A 26,186-nucleotide genomic window follows, 5' to 3' on the forward strand; every position below is an offset into this window, starting at 1 on the left:
CCTGCTTGTGTTCCTTCACTTGCTGTGTCTCTCTCTCATCAAATAAAAAAAAATAAATAAATAAAATATTTTTTAAAAAAAGCAAGATAAATGCTCTAATATCAATATAATTAAAACATGAATATAAACTTGGAAGATCAATCATTACAGCCCTGAGGTTTAAAATAATAGATAACCAAAGCCTGGCTCACTTTCAGATTAAAGTATTTCAAATATCTATGCTACACAAAATGAAAAAACAGTGATACACACATACACACACACACACACACGCAGAGATAGTGATATATAGGGAATAACAGTAATTTCTAAAGATATATATATATTTCTAATGATATATATATATATATATATATGTCAATCTGTGATTTGAAAATCGAGAAGCAACTACAGATCGGAATCTCTTCCTTATGTCTCGTTTCCCCCAGTTTTACTGAGAAATAATTGGCGCACATCACTGTGGAAGTTTAAGGCGTACAGCAGGATGGTCTGATTTATGTCTACAGACATGGTTACCACAGTAGACTCAGCTAACACCCATCTTCTCGTAAAGATACAATTAAAGGAAAAGAAAGAAGAAAAATAGAAAACATTCTCCTTGTGATGGGAACGTCTCAGGATTTACTCTCTTCAGAACTTTTCCTGTGCATCACACAGCTGAGTCACCATGGCGCACATCCCATCCCTAGCGCTCATTTATCTTACAACTGGAAGTTTGTACCTCTTGACCGCCTCCCTCCAATTCCCCCTCTGCCTCCCCTATGGCAACCACAGATCTGACCTATTGTTCTATGAGTTTCTTTCTGTTTTTCTTCTTTCTAGATTGCACATAGAAGTGAGATCATACAGTATGATCGTCTTCCTGCCTGACTTGTTGCACTTAGCAAAATGCCTTCCAGGTCCATCCATGTTGCTGCAAATGGTAGGACTGCCTCATTTTTTACGGATGAATAATATTCCAAAATTTCTTTACCCGTTCATTCATCGATAGGTTGTTTTCATCTCTTGGCTACTGTAAATAATTCTGCTGTGAACATAGGGGTGTGGTTATCTTTCTGAGTTAGCGTTTTCATTTCCTTTGGATATATTCCCACAAGTGGAATTGCTGGATCACATGGTAGTTCTATTTTTAATTTTTTGAGGATCCTCTATATTGTTTTCCATTGCAGTTATGCCTATTAACAACCCCACCAACAGTGCACGTCAACATCCGTCATCTCTTGTCTTTTTGATAATGGCCATTCCAATGGCTAGGAGATGACATCTCACTCTGGTTCTAATTTGCATTCCCTACTGGCCAGAGATGTTGAGCATCTTCTCATGTACCTGTCGGCCTACTGACGGTCTTCTTTGGAGAAAAGTCTATTCAGGTAGTTTACCCACTCTTTAATTTTTTTTTAATTTATTTATTGGTTTGGTTTTTTTTTTTCTTTTTGAGTTGTATGAGTTCCATTGAGTTGTATGAGTTCCATTGATAGGTTTGCACTGAATCCATACGTGGCTTTGACAGTATTGACATTTTAACATCGTTAATTCTTCTAGTCCATGAACATGGGATACTTTTCCATTGATTTGTGTCTTCTTCAACTTCTTTTTTTTTTTCTTTAAAGATTTTATTTATTTGAGAGAGAGAATGAGATAGAGAGAGCATGAGAGGGGGGAGGGTCAGAGGGAGAAGCAGACTCCCCGCCGAGCAGGGAGCCCAATGAGGGACTCGATCCCGGGACTCCAGGATCATGACCTGAGCCGAAGGCAGTCGCTTAACCAACTGAGCCACCCAGGCGCCCTTCTTCAACTTCTTTCATCAGTGTCTTTTAGTTTTCAGGTACAGATTTTTTACCTCCTTGGTTAAATTTATTCCTAAGTATTTTACTGTTTTTGATGCTAATGCTCTAGTTAGGACTTCCAGCACCATGTTGAACAGGAGTGGTGAGAATGGGTACCCTTGTCTTGTTTTGATCTTAGAGGAAAAGACTTTACCCTTCCACCATCGAGTATATTGTTAGCGGTAGTCCTACCATATGCGGCATTTATTATGTTGTGATATGTTTCTTCTTTGCCTAATTTGTTCACATTTTTTATCATGAATGCATGTCGAATTTTGTCAGATGCTTTCTCTGCATCTATTAGGATCACAAGAATTTTTTCTTTCATTCTGTTAATGTAACATACCACATTGATTGATTTGCGTATGTTGAACCATCCTTACCATCCCTGTGATAAATCCCACCTAATCATGGTGAATGATTCTTTTAATGTGCTGCTGCATTTGGTTTAGCAGTATTTTATAAAGAATTTCTGCATTTATGTTCATCAGGGATATTGGTCTGTAGTTTTCTTTTCTAGTAGTGTCCTTTTCTGGTTTTGGTATGATGATAATGCTGGTCTTATAAAATGAGTTTGGGAATGTTCCTTCCTCCTTGAATTTTTTGGAAGAGTTTGAGAAAGGTTGATGTTAATTCTTCTTTAATGTTTGGTAAAATTCACTAGTGAATGCATCTGGTCCTGGGCTTTTCTATGTTGGGAGATTTTTGACTATTACGAATTTGCTAAAACTTTTTTTGTGGCCTAACATATGATCTAATCTAGAAAATGTCTAATGTGTGCTTGAGAATAATATGTATTCTGCTGCTGTTAGTTAGAATGTTCTGTATATGGCTGTTAGGTCCATTTGGTTTATAAGTGTTATTCAAATCTGCTGTTTCCTTATTGATTCTCCATCTGAATGATCTGTTCATTGTTGAGAGTGGAGTATTAGAGTCCTCAATGATTACTGTTTTACTGTTTACTTCTCCTTTTAGCTGTTAGTTTCTGCTTTATATATTTAGGTACTCCCATGTTGGGTGCACAAATATTTACAATTGTTATATCTTCTTGATGTATTGACCCCTTTATCATTATATAACAACCTCCTTTGTCTTTTTTTTTCATCATTTCTACTTTAAAGTCTATTTTGTCTAAAAAAATTAAAAATAGAAAGGAAGGGAGGGAGGGAGGGAGGGAGGAAGGAAAGAAGGAAGGAAGGAAGGAAGGAAGGAAGGAAGGAAGGAAGGAAGGAAGGAAGGAAGGAAGGAGGGAGGAAGGAAGTCTATTTTATCTGATGCAAGTATAACTACCTCTGCCTTTTCTGGTTACTATCTGCTTGAAATGTCTTTTTCTATCCCTTCACTCTCAGACTATGTGTATCTTTTCAAAGCTAACATGAGCCTCTTGTAGGCAGCATATCACTGGGTCTTGTTTTGCTATCCACTCAGAAATTCTATGTCCTTTAATTTGAGGATTTAATCCATTTACATTTAAAGTAATTATTGATAAGTAAGAACTTCCTAATGCCATTTTGTTAATTGTTTTCTGGATCCAATGTTCCTTGTTTCTTATTCTGCTGTCTTTTTTGCGCTTTGATGCCTTTTGGTATCAGTATGTTTTAATTTCTTTATCATGCTCTTTTGTGCAATTACTATAGGATTTTCCCTTATGGTCACCATGAGGCTTACATAGACTACCTTAAACTTGTAACACCCTATTTTAAACAGATAATAACTTCAATAGAATTCATAAATTTTACACTTCTCCTCCCTCTCACATTTTAGGTTATTGCTGTTACAATTTATATGTTTTTTTTTATACTATGTAACAACAGATTATTGTAGTTATGGTTATTTTTCCTAACTTCTCTTTTTTTAAAGTTTTAAACAAGAGTTGTAAGTAAAGTGCACCACTATTACCATATTGCAGAATCTAACTATGATTGCATATTTACCATTACCAATGAGATTTATGCTACTTTTTAATGTTTTATGATGTTAATTATTGTTCTTTTACTTCCACTCAAAGAAATCCCTTTAGCATTTCTTGTAAGAAGATCTGGTGGTAATGAACTCTCTCAGCTTTTTATGATGGGAATAATGAACTCCCTCTGAATATTATGATCACTTTGACCCCAATACCTCCCCAGTCTGCACATAACTGTATTTAAAATTTAGCTCTTGAATTAGAAGAAAAAACATTTAGAGTATAAGACAGCATGTCTAGTGAAATACAGTCCCTAACATGCAATAAATTTCACAATATTCAAGTTCAGTAAAAATTACTGGTGCTTGATACCAAGATACAATGACTACTTGAAATTCATATTGTGCTCTTCCACACTTCTGTGCCTGGGCATGCAATGGCAATGGGTATGCAGAGAAAGTGAATTTTACTGAACACAACTCTGGTCTAGAAGTCAGAAGATCCAGATTCTAGTTCTACCACGAGTACAAACTAGTTGTATAACCTAAAAGCAACACTGTAACTCTTTCTAGGGCCTAGTTTTTACATCTGTACAAACGAGGAATACAGAGAGGTTTTGGAATGACTATTTTTAAGCTCCTATACAGCTCTAAAAGTTTTTATGACCATATGGTACTATACCGCCAACAGTGCTTCCTTAATATGCAGACTAAATGACTTGGTACAGTCGTTTTAATGCATTCTAATACTTTCCTAAGTGACAGTCTTAGTCTAAATGACATATTGTGTTTTAAGTAACTAGGCTGAACTAGACCAGCTCATCTCCCAATGAAGTCAAATATTTTTAACTAATCTATGCTAAAAGCCCTGTCCCCCAAAGGTTATTAAAGTCATGCTCTTCTACAGAACCCCAAGGAGCTCAGAGTCTGAAAGAGACAGACACAACTATAAATAATAATGAAGTTAAGCATGAAAATATTTACAACAGTTTACATTTTACAATCTGAAGCCACCCTACGAGTCATTTCCCTCATGCGTCTCATTCAGCCTGGACCAAAGAAGAGTTCCGCTTCCACTAGTTCGGTCCAAGGTTTGATTCACAGGCATCTGTGAAATCAGCAAGTAAAGTGTACCCCATTTTAACCTCGGGAAATGTCTGGAGCAGTAGGACTGTAGTTGAACTCAACTAAGGGCTTACAAACTTCAAGTCAAGAAACCCACAGGTGTTTAATTTGATTAATGGCAAACTGAAAAAACTGGTAATTTGAAGGTAACTCTCAAGCATGAAGGATAATTCTAGGGCCACTAAACAAATGTTGAATTTGTCCTGACTCTCAGAGATTTTTCTGCATTTCAGGTATAGCACAAACCATTGAGAACCTACAGATTATACTAAAGATTAAATACACATTAAGAAAAACCATCTGTTGCTTTGCTTCATGAGCTACCAGAAAGTGGACAAGTACATCAAAGTATTCTAACCTCCCATGGGAGCGTTGATCAGTTTCTTGGCTTTGAGCAACTAATACCACTAAGAATCATAGTTCCTTGGAAGCCTAGTAGATCTTAGACATAAAATCATCAGAGAATGATACTTTGGGGAGGATGACCTTCTACTTGCTGTCTGTTTTGGAGTTTTCCACTTCTTCTATAGTCAATTATGATAAGTACATTATTCTAGAAAAGGTCCATTTCATCTAAATTTTCAAATGTGTTAGCTATTTGAACTATAGCTAACACATTTAGCTGTATTCTATTATGCTTTCACTGAACTATAACCAAAGATTGTGTCCTGCACAATGTCTACTTTGGGAAAATTTAAAGTTCTTCTATATCCTAGGATTTGATCAACTTTCTGTCTCATGTATATTTAAAAGAGTATGTACTATAGAGTAAAAGATTCTATAAAGCTATAAAATAACCCTTTTTATATGTGTACTTCAAATTCTCTTTTAGTTTCACTGTTTAGTTAAATTGATTGAATTGAGGATCTTTCACTATACTTTACAATTTGAATATTTCTCTTTTCTTCTAATTGTTCTTGGTTTATATATTTTATGCAATGCTCCTAAATAAAGATTCATGATTGTTGATCATCTTATTAGCAGATTATAATTTATATTAACCTAAAATATCTCCCTTTATACCACTTAACCTTAACTTATTCAGTTATACTTTAATGTTAATTTTGTTCATAGACTGGATTATCTTGCCTAAGACATAATGAAATACAGGAACTGCACAAAAATAAAAGTTTTAGCACAGAACTTAATGAAGTTTCTTTAATTTTGTTTGGCACTTACAAAAACATTTTTCTGAAGATCCTCATAAGCAGTATTTTCTTTTAACAAAATCGTACTTTACCTTGATTATAACACTGAGCCTAAAAAAAAAACCTTAAAAGCTGGCAATTTTTCTTTTTGGTCCAAAGATTAAAGCAGCCATACAATAATCTGTTACATACTACATAGAGATCTTAATATAAAAATAACAAAAGGCACTGTGTATTTCACATAACGAACACTTTGATAGTTCTGTTGAGGCAGAAATTTTTCTTCAATGAGAACTTACATACTAATACCTTCACTTGTATACATCATTTTTTCCTTAACCAAGAACACAATTTGAGCAGTAGTTCAGACAGAACTAGGATTTTCATTTTGATTGTGGAACATTCTAGGCCATAAAGCAAAAATGCCAAACAAAAACTTCATTAACACCATGCTTAAAACTATGTAGACCGTTATATTTATATAATCCTTGCATGGTACAAAGGGGAAGAGAATCTTACCTACGTCAGTTATGAGAATCGGCTCTTGCAAAGGAATATCGGGGACTGGAACGTTGGCCTTGCCGACTCGAACCTTTGCAGGTTTACGCTGGTGCCTCATCTTTCTTAACTCCGTGTGTTTAAAGTGAGAAGCAATGTGAGTCTTCCTATGGCCTGAGGTTCGAAACTTTTTGTCACAGTGAGGACAAGCAAAAGGTCTGACCCCTAATAAAAATAAAAAGACACTGTAGAATTATTTCAAGAAAATACATCTCAACAACTAATGCCAACATAAAATTCCAGTACTTTAATACTGATTTGAATATTCATCATTTCATGCTTATAATTTCAGGGATATTATAAATTCGACTTCTTTTCCCGTGTTGGCATACAGTGCATATTTAGATGCAATAAGAGCATTTTAAGTAAAAAAGAACATTTGTTAACTTTGCAGTGTAAAATATTTAAACCTTAAAATATTTAAACATTCAGTCCTTAAGAATACTAGAGTTTGTGAGACTGCTCTCTCTCTCAAAGCATCGTCTGCAAACTGGAATAACAGCGCCTGCCTCCAGGCTGGTTGCCGGGAGCGAACGCACTCAGGTCGAAATAGCCCTTAGCAGCTCTGAGCATTTAGCGAACAAGCAGTGAACAGTAGCTGTTATTAGTTGTAAGTAATGCTGCTGCTGCTAAGGACAGTGATAATTTCCTCTGAACAATTTCCTTCACTTACAGCTGCATTGGTAGATGAAACTGGAGAGTCCTAAGAAGGGCATATAACAAATCTGACTCATTTTCGTGTTTTCAAACCCTCATCCACATGGTCAGCTCGGCCCAGGAACCCCAGGTTCGTAGGGGAAGTTACTGCTAAATGGGTACGGGGTTTCTTCCAGGAGGGAGGGGCGATAAAAATGTTGAAAATAGACAGTTGGGTGGGTTGCACAATTTCTGCATAAAGTGAATTCTGAATTCACTTGAAGAGTAAATTTTATGATCTGTGAATTATCTCTCAATAAAACTATTATGAAATTACTGCCTCAATACGAACATCTCCATGCCTTGATACTGATTACAAAATATCCGAAAGGTAGAGTAGGTGTTCGGTTTTCCCTCGCTGCCCAAGCCTCAGCACAAATGCCCCACCTGAGGCGTCTCTTGCACAGAAAGGCCCGCCTCCTCTCCCGCCAAGCGTGGCTGCCCTCGAGCACCGTCTCTCGGCTCTTCCCTAAGCGGGACTGCTTACTGCCTCCCTCATTAAGCCATCAGCTCCCTGAGAATCAAAGTCCCATTGGCTCTCTCTCTACCAGCATACACACACCCGGAGCCTCGCCTCTAGACGGTAATCACAAGTACTTAAGAAGAGAACGAAACATGAGCCCTCGAAGTGTTCCGCTACTGTCCGCAGACCACGCGACCCCGTGTCCCCAGAGGACCCCCGTGGCACCTGTGTGCAAGCGGATGTGTACTTTGAGGCTCCCCGAGGTGGAGAAGCTCTTCATGCAGTACTGGCACTTGAAGGCCTTAATGCCCGAGTGTGTTTTGATGTGAGCGGTCAGGGTGCTCTTCACAGCGAAGGCCCGGAAACACTGCGGGCACTTGAAGGGCTTCTCGTGGGTGTGAATGCGGATGTGGCGCACCAGGTCGCTAGGCTTCCGGAACTCCTTCGTGCAGTAGGGACACACATGCCACCGGACGCCATTCTCCTCGCGGATTGAACCTGCAGCCAAATGAAAAACACCAACAGCCCAGCTATGATACCAAATAGGAAGGCACTTGAATGTCTTTCTAGGGCTAGATTAAAACTATATACCATACCTATAAAAAGCTATATACGTTTTGCCACAGCAGAAGATAGATGATCAATTATGAAAAAAGTTGACATTTCCATGATCACTGAAATTATTGAAGACTGTGATTTAATCTTGCAGAAAATCTGGACAGTCCCATGAGAACACAGATCATAGTCTGTGAGAGGTAAGAGCGCTAAGTGGACAGGTAATATAAAGCAACAGTTGGGAGGCGCAAACTCAGTCCACTGTAAATGTGAATAAAAGCAATGTGAGCAAATGACTCCAAAATTAACTCAAAGAATACTAAGAGAAGGAAAGAAGCTGGAATAAGCATTGTTTGAATCTATCTGATGTCATGAATAAAATGTAATACACGTGCAAATAATTAGATGGTGAATTTTCATGCTGTAAAAAGGCACTCAAATAGTTACGACAAAGAAATAGTACATATGACATATACTAGTTCATGATCAAATATAAAAGACTCTTTTGTAACTTTAAATATTATTATTCAACTTTCAATCAGGTTTAAAACTATTCCTATCAGAAGAAAAATCACAAGCCGAATTTATGGAAATATAATAAATGATTTCTAAATTACAAAAATTTTAAAAACAAAATTCAGCAGGATCACCTTTTATCTTTCATAATTTTTTATTAGATTTACTCATCTGTAGTTAAATAGACATCTACAATGAGGTAAAGAACCCAGTTGAAATTACACAGATTTTGGCCAAGTTAATGAAATTCATCAAAAAATATTAACTGTTTATTTAACTGTGTCTGTACAGACATAGCTTTATTGGGGGAAAATCTTTTATTTGCTTCTCTATTATTAGTAAATGCAAGGAATTTTCCTTATGTTAAGTGAATCTATAAGGAAAGAAAATACTTTCCTGAATACAATGCTCTTTTCAAGACTAATTAACATAGGAAATGAGGTTAGGTAAAAGAATAAAAAAGAGCATTTTTTGAAAACAGTCACACAATGGAAACCAGGACAAACCACAGGGAAAAAAGTAGGAAATAAGGGAAGTGGCTTTAAAAAGGAGAGAGAGACATTTATTTTATGGTGATATTGTTCATATTACAGAAGTCTGAAATTTAAGACCGTTTAATACCAACAGATAAAAATTAAGTCATAAAAGTGTAATAATTATCTAATGGTCTTATGACAAATCAGAAAAGCAAGGTATAAAAAGGTGGGGGAACTATAGTACCTATTAGCTAAACTTGGGAAATCCCCACCCCATCAGGATTTTTCTGGGCAAAAATGAAAACTTTATCTTTAATTACCCACGATGACATAACATAAAACTGTCACCAGGCTCTAATTATTTTTGGGAATGGACTGGAACAGAAATTAGACTAGCAGCCCTGCAGATGTCTCCAAATGTGGCCCCCGTATGTTTTGTTTGGCCCACGCACTATTAGAAAAAAAAATACATCCAGATATTCGACCCTTTGACAAATTGAAAGATTTGGAAACCCACATCTGCATTCCTACACGGCAAATTTCCCTGGTGCTAAGCAACTGCCTTTTTCTTCCAACATATTAATATATTTAAAAAGAAGAACATATATGAGAATCATCTTCAAGATGAAAAGGCAATTACTAAAATTTAACATCTAGTCTTAACTTTTAAAAAACTGTCTAAAAACAGGAGGAGCTGAATAAACATATCTCATACAACATCTGACTTAATAGGAAAGTAATAAAATCAGTCCCATTACAATCAGGAAAAAGTCCACTATTGCTGCATTGAATTTATTGTATTCTAATGATACAAGCCAATGAAATTGGATAAGATACAGAAATATACAGTATAAACTATAAGGAAAAGGTAAAATCATTATTTACAAATGATATGATTATATGCCTTTATTTTTTTTTTAAAGATTTTATTTATTTATTCATGACAGACAGAGAGAGAGAGAGAGAGAGAGAGAGAGGCAGAGGGAGAAGCAGGCTCCCAAGGAGCAGGGAGCCTGATGCAGGACTCGATCCCAGGACTCTGGGATCATGACCTGAGCTGAAGGCAGATGCTTAACCATCTGAGCCACCCAGGTGCCCGATTATATGCCTTTAAAAACCTAAAACTAAGAAATAGGCCCACATTTTAATACCCGGAAATCAGCATCATTCATATCTAACAAAATCCAGAAGAAAGTTTTGAACTACTATTAAAATATGAAAAAAAATATAAAGAAAAGATCTGAATAAATGGAAATACACAACCTATTCTTGGTACAAAGACTAAAAGTTATAAAGACATCAATTCTCACTGGTTAAATCACTTATTTACAAATACCAATAGGATTTGTCTAAAAACTAGGGCTCTGGAACTTTAGCAGACAATTCTAAAGTACACATGAAAAAGTAAGTATGTGACAATCGTCAAAAATACCCTTTGAAAACAGTGTAACTGGGGAGGACTAGGCCTGCTAGTTACAAAGGCATACCACAGAGCTACCAGAACACATGAATAAAAAGATTCATGCCCAGAACACAGTCCAGACAAGACCCATATAGAGCTGTGGGTATAAAGAATGGTATGGTGGCATGGTGTTTGGACAGAGGGGTGTCTGTCTGCAAACAAAAAATAAAACTGAGTCAAAGATTTAGTTTAAAATACGAAAGTAGGAAAGTGCTAGATAAAAGAGGTTACTTCCCATAACGTCAGTATCAAAGTCTAAGTATTATACAAGTCCAAAATCGTGGCGCATTGACAAATTTGGCTATGGAAATACAAAACATTTCTCCCTTTTAACTCAAAAAGACAAATTAGAAGAGAATATACGCTCTCAAAATACTGTCATCTTTAATATATTACAGCAAATAAAAGTCAACAGTCAGCCAAAAAGAATAATGCAGGTGGCTCTTTAACATGAAAAGCTGCTCAACCTTTGACTTCTTTTAAGAGAAATGAAATTAAAACTACAATAAGAAACCATTTTTAACCTATCGATGAGTACAAGGGATCCCTAGATTTGGATAACAACCTGTTCAAAAGGCTATGAGCAAACAGGCACTCCACACAGTGTTGTTGGGAACATAAATGGACACAACTGCACAGGAGGAAAATCAGCAATATTTACCACAATTTTTTAAGTACGCATGATTTTTTTTTTCCTTTTTATCAAGCACATTAGTGATACAAATAATGAAATCTGAATAAGATCTGTGGACTGGATCAATTTTAACACCCTGATGTTGGTAACTGTCCTATGATCGTCTAAGATGGTATAGCTTGGCCTTAGGAAATACACACTAAAGTATTTAGAGTCAAAGGGATTTTATATAAATTTATTATTGTTTGTATTAGCAAAAGACTGCAAATAACCTAAATAACTACTTATCCATATAAGTGAACAATCCCTAGACATTTCATAAAAGATACCAGGTAGCAAAAAAGTAAACTGCAAAAAATATATACATATACAGTATGCCTCCCATCCTGCTAAAAACCAGTAGATACATAATATATAATAACATGCCCTTGCTCATTTAAAAAACACAGAGAGCCCAGTAGCTGCCCAGGCCCTGGGGAGGGGTACGTGGAGGACAAGGATGAACAGGGGATTGTTCACCATACACGGTTTTAGATCTTTTGAATTATGTGACATGAGCCAGTTTCACCTATTTTAAAAAATAATTTTAAAATATATGTATTCCTTCAAGCAGTCGGTTACCATGTATCAGGCACTATTCTACACGGCTTGCATGGATTTTCTCATTCAATTCTCTCCCATTTATTCTGTCACTGCCCCACTTCAAAGATGACAAAGCTGACATTTTACTTTGTTAAAATATTTTATTTTTAAGTCATCTCTACACCCAACATGGGTCTCGAGCTCATAATCCCAAGATCAAGAGTCGCAGGTTCCACTGTCTGAGCCAGCCAGGCTCCCCTAAAGCTGACATTTTAAAGGTTAGCTAACTTGCCCAAGGTCAGGTGCCAGTTAATGGAAAAGTCAAGGCACATACTGAAGTCTGTAATTCTAGACTCTGAGTATAATTTTCTCAGAAACATCTGTCCTCCAGCTCTACTTCAAGGAGAGCATTTACGGTGCCCCAGGTACCAATACAGGCATACTCCTGCCTTGAAGGGACTCAGGTATGCAGACAGAGCCACACACGTGCTGAGACAGGGACCCACATTCGTGTACGTGGGCCGACACCGTGTGGGTTCATCCCATAGGGTAAGAACACTCAAGAACGCCTGCATTCGAGGGGCGCCTGGATGGCTCAGTTGGAAGAGCATGCGACTCTTGATCTCAGGGATGTGAGTTTGAGCCCCACATTAGGTGAAGAAATTACTAAATAAATAAATAAAACCTTAACCAAAAAACAGAAGTCTGCATTGGAAAGACAGCAGGGCCTGGACTGAGGTACTTTTACCAGGCAAAGAAGAAGCAAGAGCCAGGTATGAAGTTCCGGAAATGTAAAGTTCGCAGTGGCCAGAGTGTGAGATGTCAGGTGGGGACGAGCAAGAGTTAGAGCTTGAGGCGGACAGGGTAAGATGCTGGAAAACCTTCGCCCCATGAGAGATTTGCGGCAGGAGGAAAACAAATGTATCCGAGACATGTCCTCCTCATTCTTCAGTCAGACTCCACACAAGAGCAGCTACTGGGGAGACAGCCAGCTCCGTCTTCAGCGTCAGCTGTGGCCGTGGTGGAGAATGAGGGTGACAAAGGGACAGGGACCCAGCCCTGCAGGTGGGAGGCAGGACTGAGTGACAGGAAGACACCTGTGGACTGTTTGGTGGGACCAGAGGGCACCCACTGTGCTCAGAGAACTCTAAGTTCAGCAGTAGGGACGGACAGAAAGGCTCTGGGGCCACATCCAAGTGCTGGCTCAGACACCAGACACAGTGTCCTGGCTGATTCCCAGCAACTAAAGATTTCCCCAGACGCCACAGGTGCGTGCAGAAGCTCCAGCCCAGGGGACAGACAGCGACAGTCATAGAACGTTGTCCTGCTTTCACGCAGCAAAACATCAAGTTAAATATAAATACTCAGACCTAACTCCTGTTCAACAGCAACTAATGAAGGAGACGCTCATATCCTGGGATTCAGGTTCAGACGCTGGATCTCCAAAGAGAGAGACCTTCGAATGAAGTAAAGCAGCCCAAGTCTTCCCTTACTCCTTGTCACAGAATATTTCACTACATGGCCCAAGTCCGGGTGTGGTGGCTGTTGTTGGCATTCTGTCAGCAGTGGACAGAAACCCTGAGGAGGAGGTCTGCGCCTCTGAATCCTCAAGGCCACGGACTCAGCTGGTGGGTCACGGTGTGATGCACAGAGCAGAGGAGGCTGCAGGAATACTGGAACGAGAGCTCGCTGCGGGAACCGTGCACTCCAAAGTGGAGGAGTCGAGCGGCCGCATCTTACAAACCCATCCGTGTGCGCACTCGGCAGTCACACGTCCGCGCCTTCAAGTGGGTGGCCCTTGCACGGCCAGTGAGGGGGTTTACGGGCCACAGGCCACCAGATCCTGTACAGGAAGGAGCCGTGCGACCACTCACTTGAAATCATACACAAAGCGAGACACTCTGTTGACAAATGAGCCTAGTGGAACTGTGGTGTCAAGTCCCACAGTCGCCTGCGTTTATCAGCACTGGTCGGGAGCATGCTGTTGACTTCCTGGCCAGATCCTCTAAGCCGGAAATGGAGTGGGGTAGCGCTGGTAGCTGGCTGGACGAAACGAAGAACGGGGAGGGACGACTGCAGGCACCGCCACAAGGGGCGCCGGTGTCAGGTCGAGGCTCCCAACTCATGACGGTGAGGGCATCTCCCCAAACATCATGGGTTTTCAGGACCACTTCGCATTTTGAAACTGCCTACAGTGCTCTGGGAGCAGCAAAAGCTAACAGAGGCCATCGTGCCAGCTGTTACGAAAAACTGACTTCTGATGAACTGAGTTTGGAAACGAGGGTGAAGCTGAAGCCACATTTGTAGAGACTACAAGACAGCTGACGTCACCGCTGGGCACGCTCCAGTCTCCCCAGTGTTACGCTGGCTTCTGCGGCTGAGCCTCAGTCGGAGGCTGAGCACAGGGGCGGGGCGGGGGGGGGGGGTACACGCTTTAGGCAAGTGCAGGTGGCGATACGGCTCTCTACAGGTTTCCAGAAGCTCTTCCAGCATCTCACGGCACTCCCTTCTCAGACGGCATTTCAAAAGCCACTGCTCTGAGATAGGACAGGAACTCGAGTAACGCCCACGTTCGTTCTTCTCGGCGGAGATCCAAGTTCTCCGAAACTGTTGCTCGATAGGAGAAGTTCTCGCTGTTGAACCAACATGTCCTTCATGTCCCGATGGCTGCCCTGGGTCACGGGCATCTGGGGCCTTCTGGTGCAAAAGCAAGGAGCAGAACCGCTTCCCTGCTTTCTAGATTTGTCTAGGAGCCTTTTCACTGAGAACATTCTAAATAGAATATGAGATCCATCAGAGCTTTCACCACCTGATAATGGTGACCAGTCCTCAGAAAGCAGCCATGATCAGTTACGTACTTAGGCGATAGCTGGAATGCTGGTTCTTAACAGTAAACACCCAGCAGAAAGAAAGCAAGCATTCGGTGAGGGATCCCCTAACTGCCGCTCGTGGAGAAGCTTAAAATCTTCTCAGAAAACCTGAATTGGCGCAAGATGAAGAAAGGCAAGCATGTCCAGCAGAAAGAAGGCAAGCTACTGGTGTGCGGGTGGGAACCCACAAAGCTTTTTGCAACAGAATGAGAAACAGTGTGTCGGTTCCAAAGTTTGTCTGGCCTGCTCGCAGACACTCTTACCAGCTCTCACTGTCCCTCACAAAGGGACACTCTCAGAAGGGGGCTCCCACTTTCCTCCATCCCATGATTCCTTGCCTGTTCATCCCATCCACCCCAGAGCACTCACTTCAAAACTGAAGCACAAGACTTCCAGCAGTTCGTGCCCTTTACCAACCCGACTGCGGGCAAAGGTAAGGCGCAGGACTCCTTGTTGACACTACATATGGCCCTGCCCCCGATTCATGCAATTCCGGCGTGCTGCTCTGTGGACAAACAGCCAACCTGCTGCTTCAGAGAGGAGTTCCTTCGCCTTCCCGCAAATAGTTGGTGGAACAAGCTGAAGTCAGAGCAAGCAAGGCGCAGAAGACGTTACCAAGGAACAGTCCGATATCCAGACCCTACTGCACAGAGGATGCACTCTATCACCCGCTCAAAGCTGGTACAGCTCCAGGGAGGCAAAGACGGACCAGTGGGGTCCACTGATTTTGTTCCTACATACAGCACCCCTGCGTGGTTCCCACAACTTCAGAACGCGCCTGTGACCTGATAGACGCATGCAGTGCAGGCTTCACCTGCAGGTGCAGTGACCCTGGAAGGGAGCCCAAAGTGTTGGGTCTTCAGAAAGAACACCTACCCTCCCAGGTAGCTCCAGTAATAATTCAGAAGTTTTGGAAAGCACTCCAGAAGCCTGACACTAAAGGTCTTTAAAATGACTCAAAGGTGTCCCTCTGTCACGGCTGTTCTCCCTATTCCCGCCAGGGAGCTCAGTTAATCATTTATAAAGAAGGAATTTTTCTGTGCCATTCACAGATCTTTTTAACCCTGCTTTGAGCTTCCTGCAGGATATGCATGATGACTTTTTATAAAATGGGCTTGATTCTCCCCAAATATAGATAAGTGACAGGAGAAATTGCTTACATGTCAACTCAAATTGTTGCATATAAAAATGCTGTAGAAGTATGAGGGGAATACAATAACCAAAAGTAATGTTTTCTAGATAGCATTTCTTTAAACTGTCTTAACGCCAGTATACATTCTATAAAACAGAATGGTTTTAAAATTTAACTGATTTAAAAGTAAGTACTGGTGTTATCCATTTTTTAATAAAAAAGTGTATTTTATTAAGTGAAATTGAAAAAAAGAATATTGGCCAAGCAAATTCAAAAATGTGTCATAAAGAAAAAATACAGGAAAAGAAGAGGGAGAGGGAAGGGAAAGAGAGAGAAACTAGAGTAACTTGGAGGCCCAGATGGAAGACATGGTTTGCTTCCAATCAATTACTGTGATTTACCACCTCAGAGATTAAAATAGAAAAACATATGATCATAACAAAAGAGAAAGGAAAGGCATTTGATAATATTCAACATAAGGAAGAAAACAAAAAGCCTCCTTGGTAAACCAACAATGGAAGGCAGCCTCCCAAATCTGAGAGGTTCCATGAAAAGCCAAGAGTAAAAAGCCAAATTCAACTATGAAACATTAAAACCATCCCCCGTTCAAAGTGAAGATGGAAGTGGACCACTCTCCATACCTCTACACAACACTGTGGCGTCAGCCCAAGCCAATGTACCAAGAAGAGGAAAACTGCCATTATTTATACACAATATACTATCTGCATGGAAAACCCAACACAATCTCCCGACAAAGTGCTACAATTAACAACAGAAGTTAATTGGTTGCTGGATTCATAATCAATATACAAAAGCCAATTATCTTTCTATATACCTATAACAAAAACTGCAACATAAAAATAGTTTACAATGACAAAAGGATAAGGTGAAAGAATAAATCTGAGAAGACTTGCAAGAGCTTTATGTAAAAAAGACACCAAGAGGAAGAGAAATACGTTCAGGGACATAAAAAACACTGTATTTTAAAGATACCAATTTTGTCAAACCAAAGACCAAGATAATACAAAAGAGAATGAAAAATAAAGACCCACCCTACAGATTTTAAGAGCTATATTAAATAATGGAGACAGCATATCGATCTCCCCATAGACAAACAGAAGAGTGGGGCACAACTGAAAACCCAGAGCTTAGACAAACACAGAGACGGAAACCAGATCTCTAACAAACCTGGTATCACATATCAGAGAAGAGACAGATTTTCCAATACATGGTGCCAGACAACTAGTTACCACACAGGAATAAATAAGATTTCAATCCCACCTCTTAGATGTAAAAATAAAGTCCAAATAAATTAATGAATTAAATGTGAAAGGCAAAGTTCTAATACTTTTGTTAGAACACATGGGAGAATTCAGGGGCGCCTGATTGGCTCAGTCGGTTAAGCGTCCGACTCTTGATCTCAGCTCAAGTCTTGATCTCAGGGTCGTGAGTTCAAGTCCTATCACTTAGTTAAAACAAAACAAATGCAGGAGAATTCAATGTAGGTAAGGAGAAATTTCTTACATGAAACACAGAACACACAAACTATAAATAGAAAGACTGAAGAAATAGAACAGAAAGGCAACCACAGCACGGAACAATAATGAAATTCATAATGATGATTCTAAATCATCAAGAAAAGGCTAAGTCATGAAGAACATGCTCTGGTCTAAGAAGATAAAATCCTTCTGACCTTTAGAAAGATTTTCATACAAAACAGCTATACCATCAAGACAACTGCATTAAAAGTAAAAATTTCTATTCATCTATTCATCAAAAGACATCTTAACGAGAGTGAAAAGAGAAGCTATTTCTGGAAAAGGTATTTGAAACACATAAATGACAAAGAAATAAGATCTAGACTATATACAGAACTTCAACAAATCAGTAAGAAAAAGACAGGATCTGTGTGGAGACAGTAAATGACCTTTCAGGCCCCTCCTGAAGTCTCAGAGGTGTTACAGGGGATCCTTCAGTTGTGTCTTGTAACCTTGGGTGGTGTTTTCTATGTGCGTGACTACAACCAAATATACCCTTATCTAAACATTCGATTTGCATAAAATGTTAGTTATATATCAACGGAATTTAATGCTAGGAATTTCTTAAATAATTGTTAATATAGAAAAACACACAAAATGAAATTGTTACAATGATCCTTGGATCAGAATGCTCTCCTGCCTCATGGGACTCTCACTCAGCACTCATGTGCTTCCCTCCATTCCCATGAGTACTTGGTTCTTGTCCCTCCAACTCAGGGAAGCTCTTGCTTTCTCACTGTGGCCCACCGACTTCTCCTATCTCAAACTCAAGGCACATCTTTAACTCACAATACGCCTCTGTGGCCTCTCACCCTTGTCTCTGCTGTGCGTTGCCCACGCACTGACCCTGTGCCGCACCATAAACACCTTGGAGCTAGCTGTCCTTCCTAATACTTCATACACAGTGTGTTATATTTACTACTAATGCATACTCAGCTCCAAACCAGACTACCACTAAAAAAAATTAAAGGCCTTAAGTAAAAATAATATTTATATTTAATTATTAATGACAATTCAAAAGAAAACCTCATAAATTCTATCAAAGAATTGTACACAAATGAGATAAATTATGGAATTTTCAAACTTAATCCAATGATGCCCAAATGAATATGTGTCTTTTTAAAGTTTTCTATACTGTATTATATAAAAGCATGAAATAATACAAACTAACAAGTAATTTACCTGAACTATGAATACAGAAACCTTTATTCACAATATAGACCCTCCAAAGAGAAAGAAAAGCAAAAATGGAAAGAAAATATCAGTCTCTTGAATTATTCAAAGTAGGTATAAAAGTCCAAACCTGTTCCTGCACTTCATTTTTAGAAAAAGTACAAGGGTTGCAAAGGTCCTTACCAAGAATGACTTTATACTTAATTCTCTTGCAGCGATTAAGGTCATGATTTATCAGAGCCCCAGGCACTTACAGGTCACCAGCAGCAGATAAGAAAGCAGGAGGAGAGCTGGTACAGAGACCTAGAGCCAACACTCAAGGGGTAATCAACACCGCTTCCAAGGCCGATGACCCAGAGCCCATGGACGGCACCCTGGAGCCCATGCAGGGCAGCAGGCCACGAGGATGCCGGCCTATCACTGCACAGAACAGGAGTCAAGTTTGGGCTACGTTTTCCCAGTCATACTCTGGCCTAAAAAGGTAAAATCTCTGTGGCCTTAAGAAAGAGTTCCACACAGAATAGGTATGCCATTGTCATCCTTTAAGGAGTAAGTCACCAGCTTTCCAAAACACTTTTCCTTGTGATTTCTAGAGAGCCAATATTTTACCGCAATAAATTTCAAACTTCGTGAAGTTTTAATAATGATTTATATGTCACAAGCTATACGATAAATATAAAAGCATTTGTTAAATTTTGAATCAATACACAAAATATCTCTTAAAATAACAAAACAAATTCGACTAAAACCTTCTCACTAAACTAAGGAAGCCGAATAGTGACAGCTTAAATGGGAGAGTGTGTGCAACTTGGGGCATGAAATCAAGGTGAATTCAAAGCTGCTAAGAAGAGCTTATGTTCACAGTCTCCTCAGGGCGCCAAACGGTCCTCAACTCCCCTTGCACAGCTAGTTCCAGAAACCGTCACTACATTAAACGTGTCCTGCTCCCTGAAAAGCTTTAATCAGAAGAAATATCTTACTACAGAAACGCATCCCCAGTAATTCTATCATGACAAGCGAGGGACGACTAAGAAAAAAAAAATGCTGGCTCTCAACTTGTACTGAGGATCACATTTGATCTAAAATTCACTAGAATTGCATAAACTTGCTCAGTAGTCTGTGCATGTATTTAATTTCTTCAGGCATTTCAAAAATAAACTGACATAACCTCTGCAAACTCTAAAATCAGAATATTCCATATTAAAATCATGGGTACGTTAACGGTAACCGCGTTCTGAAACCACCATCTATGCTCAGGGCACAAGACAAAGTGCAGCGGACCAGGATGGAGCGTGCCTAACCCTAACCTAACCCCTAACCCTAACCCTATCCCCTAATCCCTAGCCCCTAACCCTAACCCTAACCCTAGAAGGCTTCATATCGTGAATAAAAACATGTGGAAAGGATGCTTTTCCCCTTCTTTCCTCTCTGGACACCAGGAATCCCCAGATGATAAACTGCTTTGATTCCATCATCCCGTGTTTCACTCGGGGATGAGGGGGGAGATCAAGGGGAAAACGGGAGTAGAACTGCCATGTTCTGTGGGCAGAAACAAGCATCTCACAACCACATGTTGACACTGGGAAGAGACATGCTCAGAAGAAGTGTTCACAGAGATGAGAATGGTCATCATTCCATGCTTTGCAGCAAGAAAGCATTCGCTCCCCAGGACACCTGGGAGAAGCAGAATAGTCAGTCCCTAAGAAAACATTTCTAGAGAAACGCTCTTGCCCAAAACACAGAAACTGATTTCATTCGGGAAAGATGTAGTGGTGCCTGGCCCCGTGCAAGAGGCCCATGGGGTATTCAGAGACGAAGAGAATGTAGTGGGCCATAAACGGTGCACACGAGGGACTGTAGGGTCAGAAACATTCCAAGTGCAGCGAGCACCGAGAAGAGGAAGGGCAGGGCCCAGAGTCTCCTCCAGGTGCTGCCCTTGTTCTATGACCACAGGAGCTCTCCAAGACGGGGGGAGACAAGGGGAGAAGGAAGATGCTCTGGCACAGAAAGCCTGTGGGAAGGATGGTCCTTGAGATGCATGCCTGTTCGGACACCGTGGGAGCCCAGCCCCCCTTACGTCAGGAGACGGCAGTGCAGTGGCGAAGGAAGGGACAAAAATGGCCAGAACGACCCAGGGATGAGCCCGGGGGACTGTCAGGAGACACCGACCATAGGGAGAAAGGCAGCCCAAAGTGTACGATGGTCGAGGTTTTTAAATATCAAATAGGTTGATACTATTAGAACATTCAACAAACATCTCGCCCTCAAAAGAAAAAATAAGCAATATGCCCTCCAAAACGTGTAAACCTTAAAGCATATTAAAATTACCAGGTAGAAATGGTGATTTCTTCTTTATAATTTTTTTTTCTTTTTTATCCAACTTCTCTGGGCTTTCTTGATCTTTTTCCTGCTCTGCCTCTGTGGAGTGGGTCTGCTCACTCGAAGCGTGAGGAGCATCCGGATTCTGAACCTGCACCGAGGGCGTCCTGGCATGGCTGGTGTCGTGAGCGTGTGCTGCAGCTGGAATTGAAGACAGCCCACTGTTTTCTAAGGCTTGCTGAGACAGAACAGAACTAACAGGTTAGGAGGTGGGAGGCCCAAATCTGCCTGCCAAAATCAATTACAGAGATGCAATAAGGCTTTGCCCACAGAACCCTAATTCTGCCCTACTAGCTATAAAAATCTGCACTGCCAACCATCATTTACAAGCTAGACTTCTAACTCTTTGAAGTTGAAATGTCCCTTCTGAAAACTGACAGCTCACCTCCACCCAAAATACAGTATGGTAAATTAAAAGGACTTGGAATTAATTAATTTGACGTTCAGAAATTCTACCTGAGACCTCTCTGGTTATCTCTAAACAATCTGGGAATCACTGTGTTAAGTTACAGTGGGTTCACCCTTAAGACCTCAGCTGTCATGCACCCCGAGATTCTTTACACCAACTGGTCACCCCAAAGGTACAGGTAGGTGACAGGTTAGTTTTTACACCTGGTCACTAAATCAGGAGGAGAAGGCAGGCCAGATCTGTTTGTAAATGAAAGATCTGAGGCTAAAGCTGGACTGGCGTAGAAAAATCAGAAAAGCGTGCTCTGCCCCATTTTCTTCTCCTCCTCTCCCACAGGGGTGTGGCCCATTCAAACGCTGCTAAGAGAGGTGGCTTCACTTTCTCCAATAGTTACAGGAGATATAAGAAAGTTCTGAAAGGCCTATTCTCAAGTGAATCACTTAGAGAGAAAATTAAGTTTTAAACCTTTTTTTAAATTTATAGATTAATCGGGGGCGCCTGGGTGGCTCAGATGGTTAGGCGTCTGCCTTCGGCTCAGGTCATGATCCCAGGGTCCTGGATCGAGTCCCGCATCGGGCTCCCTGCTAGGTGGGGAGCCTGCTTCTCCCTCTGCCTCTGCCTCTCTCTCTCTCTCTCTCTGACTCTCATGAATAAATAAATAAAACATTTAAAAAAAAATTATAGATTAATCATTTAGAATTCTGCACTGCCCATAAGCATATTTTGTTCCAACAGAATGTTTTCAATTAGGATGAATATTTAATTATGATTCCTTTATTTGGACAAGCCCTGCCTATTTATTTTTCAGTAACGGTACCCGGTCTCGGACAAGCACAGATGAGAGCAAGAAGGTGCGCCTCACCTGCAAAATGTCCTGGTTGATGCCCACGGTGATGCTGAGCTGCTGGCCAGGCTGTGGGGGCTGGCTGGACTCCGCCGGCCCCGGCTCTGAGAGCTCCAGCAGCTGCTGGATGACGTCGGTCACGGCCTGGGAATTCTGCTGGCTCGACGCAGACGTGACATGGACTTCCGTCGGCTGGAGAGGTAACGTCTGAAACAGCGTGGCCTGAAACGCAGCAGCATTGTCATTGAAAATGTAAGAAGTACGTTAATTTGTACTTCAATTTAAAAGAAAAAAAAAAGGAAAGGAATAGGCACATCATCCTTAGGAGCATTAAAATCTAACAATATCCCAAACACAAATTTTAAATAAAACGCCTCACTGATTTTTACATTAGGCACAATATGGGCTCTTAAAGGAACATACTTAACGAATGGTCCCACTACACGTTCCAAAGATTTCCTGAGTGATCAGCTCAAGGTGGGGGTGTAGGCTCGCAGGCCTCACCTTCCCACCTGTCCAGTAAAACACAGAAACAAAAGCGTTACAAAATAAAGAAAATAAGAGAGAAACCACTGTGGCCAAGATAATTCAGGAAATTTCTGGAAAAGAGGGGCACTGGAGCATAAATGCTCGGGAAAGCCAGAGCCAAGAACATCCAAGGAGAGAGCACTCTGATTGTCCAGACACGCAGGAGCCTGAAACGCCACGTGGCAGACAGTGGAGGTCAGACGCAGCGTTCTGTGTGATGCGTGAAGGTGGACCCAGGACGCACAACACAGGGCCGGCCTAATGCACGGGGATTCCTGATCAGGAGTTAGGTGAGGAACCATCCTGAGCTGCCAGTATTTTGAGAAAAGAGAACAAAACACAAACCGTAAATGCGAACATAAAGCTCGGGAACCAAACACTAACGAGTTTCCACGCCGGTGCAGGCAGATGCTGACAGCACAAAGCACCACCAGGCCAGCTCACGAGTGCGCGCTCAACACATGGTGCGCTGCCCCGCGCTCACGCTCGGCCACTCCCTACCAGCTGCGAGGGGGAAGAGGTAACAGATCTAGGCGGGGCTCAAGACTCCCACCAGAACCCGAACACGAGTGTGGGAGTGAGTGTCGTCCAATTTTACACAATTTAGTTCCACAGAAGGCCACATCCTCAGGAAAAAATTACCACTGTCCCATCAGACGTGGAGAAATATTATTTTACGATGGTTAACTGATTCGTAAGTCATCACACAGGGATAAAGAATAGTCAATAGTAATCATCAATAGCACTGTAAGATGACCATTTCATAAATTAATGATTGCATTTTGCGTGCTTTTCATCGGTTCAGGTGACAGTTCTTAAATCAGGATCATCTGATACTATTCTGAAGTTTAAAAATATTGATTTTCTTTCACTAATTAAAAAAATAAGAAAGTACCCTTACCTCCTTATAGAAAACTTTCATAGCACCTTTGTGGTACTAAATAATATTCTAAATAATATTCCATTTTAAAGGTCACAATTAAGATGACCAATTTTGGTAAAAGGTTACCCCCTATCAAGCAGCCTGCTAGACTCACCGTTAAAACGTGAGCGGTCTCTGTGGAGCTTGCTGGATTCTGTGGTCCGCCCATGTGCATCTTGCTGATATGAGTGTTCAAGCTACCTAGACTTTTAAATACACAACTACATTCTGTACAATTATAGGTAGGGCCATTCTTGACCTTAAAGAACAAAAGAGAAAAAACTATTTTTTACAATTAACTGTTAGACAAAAATATTTAAATTATAGCAAATCGTAATTTACCATTCCATTAAAAATGGCAGAAACAATCTAACCATTTAACATTACTTTTTCTTTCAAACTGGATAGTTCTAAAATCAATGACCCAACTCTTGCATCAACCTTGCCAGTGTGAAATTAATTGAAATTTCATAGTCTTTTCTATAAATTAGAACAGATTCGGAAGTGAGAAGACATAGTTTCCAGTTATTGTAATTTGGTGAAAATAAGATACCTGACTTACACTCTCAGTGTCTTCAGTGGTTACGCACAGTGTAACACAGGTGTGAGCAACACTCTAACTAAGCCTTTGGTGCGTTACGATATACGTGCTGGGAAGGAGGGCTGCGCACTGCGTAAGCTTCCATCACCAATCCCAATACTCCCTTATCAGCAACTACTTTGGACAACTATGATAAAGCCAACAGGGGACCCTAGAGAGGAGGGAAATGAAGCAGAACCTCTGGGTACACAGAAAGCGTCTCAACTATTCCTTCGCTATTATTCAAGCCCAGCGGTACTTATTCTTGTAATTACGAAGGCTGGTTGAAAACGGGCCAGCCTTCTCTACACATGGATATTCTGTTCCATTTCTAGCACCTTGTTAAGAACTAAATTTAAGGTTCATCACAGGACTGGATAATATTTACAAACCAACCCTTAGAGGTCATTTCTGGAACACGGCCATCTGCCCCACCACAGGTCCCAGGGGCTCTCAGTCTGGGAGCCGGGCAAGCCCCCACCCTCCCAGAGGGGTTTCGTGACCTCAGGAGCACCGGCGGGCATCTCAGCGGGCTGCCGGGGGTGGGGGGGTGGGGGGGCATGAGGTCTCTCTGGGTGCCACGCGAGTAAGCAGCCATCCCGAAGCAATCGTCCGCACACAGAGGCAGCTCCCACAGAATAACTGGAACAGGTCACTTCTACTCTTCTGAGATCTAAAGGAAACCTCACTCCACATCATCACTGCCTCACTAATATTTATGTGTTCCTCCTCAGGTGTCTGGGTCTTAGAATATAAAACTTAGTTTTAACAAGTAACTCGCATATGGAAGGCTGAATATGTTTATAAACTATGTGAAGGGTGGAGGGTTTTTTTATTTCAGTGATACTCAAGGCATCAAGGAAAAAATAAAAAGATACACATTTGCTTTTAAGAATATGAGTCTTCATTCTGCAAAACAGTTACATAAAATAAAATGATCTGTGATAAAAGTGTGTCACTTAAACATTAATTTATATTCTACAATTAGACTATAAATCAAACACCAAATCAGGAAAGAGCAAAGGTTAACCTGCTTAAGAGAAATGATTCCAAACGTTTTACAAATCAGAATGATCTGCAGACAACAAGAAATGGTGAACAACAGTCTCACTGAAATAGTTCACGTGGAGGGAAATACACAGACCAGGGCTCTGGCTGATAAAGAACGTGAATGAGGCCATGGGTGAGTTTAGCAATAATGACAGTAATAGGAAAAATACTTTTTTCCTCTCAATTTATTTCTTGTCTTTCAAGTTCTTAGACTTGACAGTGTCTGCGTTTCAAGTTTGCTAAAGGGATGAAATGTTAACAATCAGATCGATGGACTGTAACTAACAAAGGTATTATGATTATCTTCAAACATTTATTCATCAAAGCTATAATAGCGTCCATAAGACCACAGAAAGATAATATTTTATATTTCTCCCATATGTAAGTCAACAGGGTGTCCATATAGAGATACATATAGTTGCTTGCTTGCTTGTTTAAAACAAGGTCTGCTCTGCACAAACTCTAAACCTGCATTTTAAAAGTAGAAAAGAATTTCTCAGGCTCACTCATTAACTCCAGAGCCATCTACCACACCCCCATGAGCACCACACGGACCCAGGTTCCATGTTTACCTCTGAGTGAACTCTCTGCACGTGGGACTGGAGATTCCCTTTTTGAGAAAAGGCAGCAGGACAGAAGGCACAGGCATGGGGTTTTTCACCTGTATGCTTAATCATGTGAGTCTGCAATGCCCCCTTCTGGTTAAAAGCTTTCCCACATTCACTACACTTAAATGGCCTTTCACCTAGAGAGGGAGAAAAATGATCAGAATATAATGCCACATGTGTAAGCATCTAATGAATTAAAAGAGAAAT

General features: G+C 40.6%; 1 protein-coding gene across 6 annotated transcripts in view; it reads right to left on the reverse strand.

The window, feature by feature from the left end:
* Positions 1–26,186, reverse strand: part of ZNF236 (zinc finger protein 236) — a 91,302-nt gene that overhangs the window by 50,455 nt on the left and 14,661 nt on the right. For 5 of the 6 annotated variants that reach the window (XR_004677648.1, XM_034996088.1, XM_034996089.1 and 2 more), the window contains 6 exons: positions 25,944–26,116; positions 23,857–24,000; positions 22,310–22,513; positions 20,988–21,216; positions 7,947–8,219; positions 6,524–6,727 (listed from right to left, as the gene is read on the reverse strand). Coding sequence is in view for 5 of the 6 variants with exons in the window: in XM_034996088.1 (XP_034851979.1) it covers positions 6,524–6,727; positions 7,947–8,219; positions 20,988–21,216; positions 22,310–22,513; positions 23,857–24,000; positions 25,944–26,116 (1,227 nt within the window). In the remaining variant the exon portion in view is untranslated. The remainder of the gene's footprint in view (positions 1–6,523; positions 6,728–7,946; positions 8,220–20,987; positions 21,217–22,309; positions 22,514–23,856; positions 24,001–25,943; positions 26,117–26,186) is intronic. The other variant, XM_034996091.1, reaches the window with a different exon arrangement.

This window comes from Mirounga leonina, unplaced genomic scaffold, assembly GCF_011800145.1.
Source record: "Mirounga leonina isolate KUSES-001 unplaced genomic scaffold, KU_Mleo_1.0 Mir_93, whole genome shotgun sequence".
Classification (NCBI taxonomy): Eukaryota; Metazoa; Chordata; class Mammalia; order Carnivora; family Phocidae; genus Mirounga; species Mirounga leonina.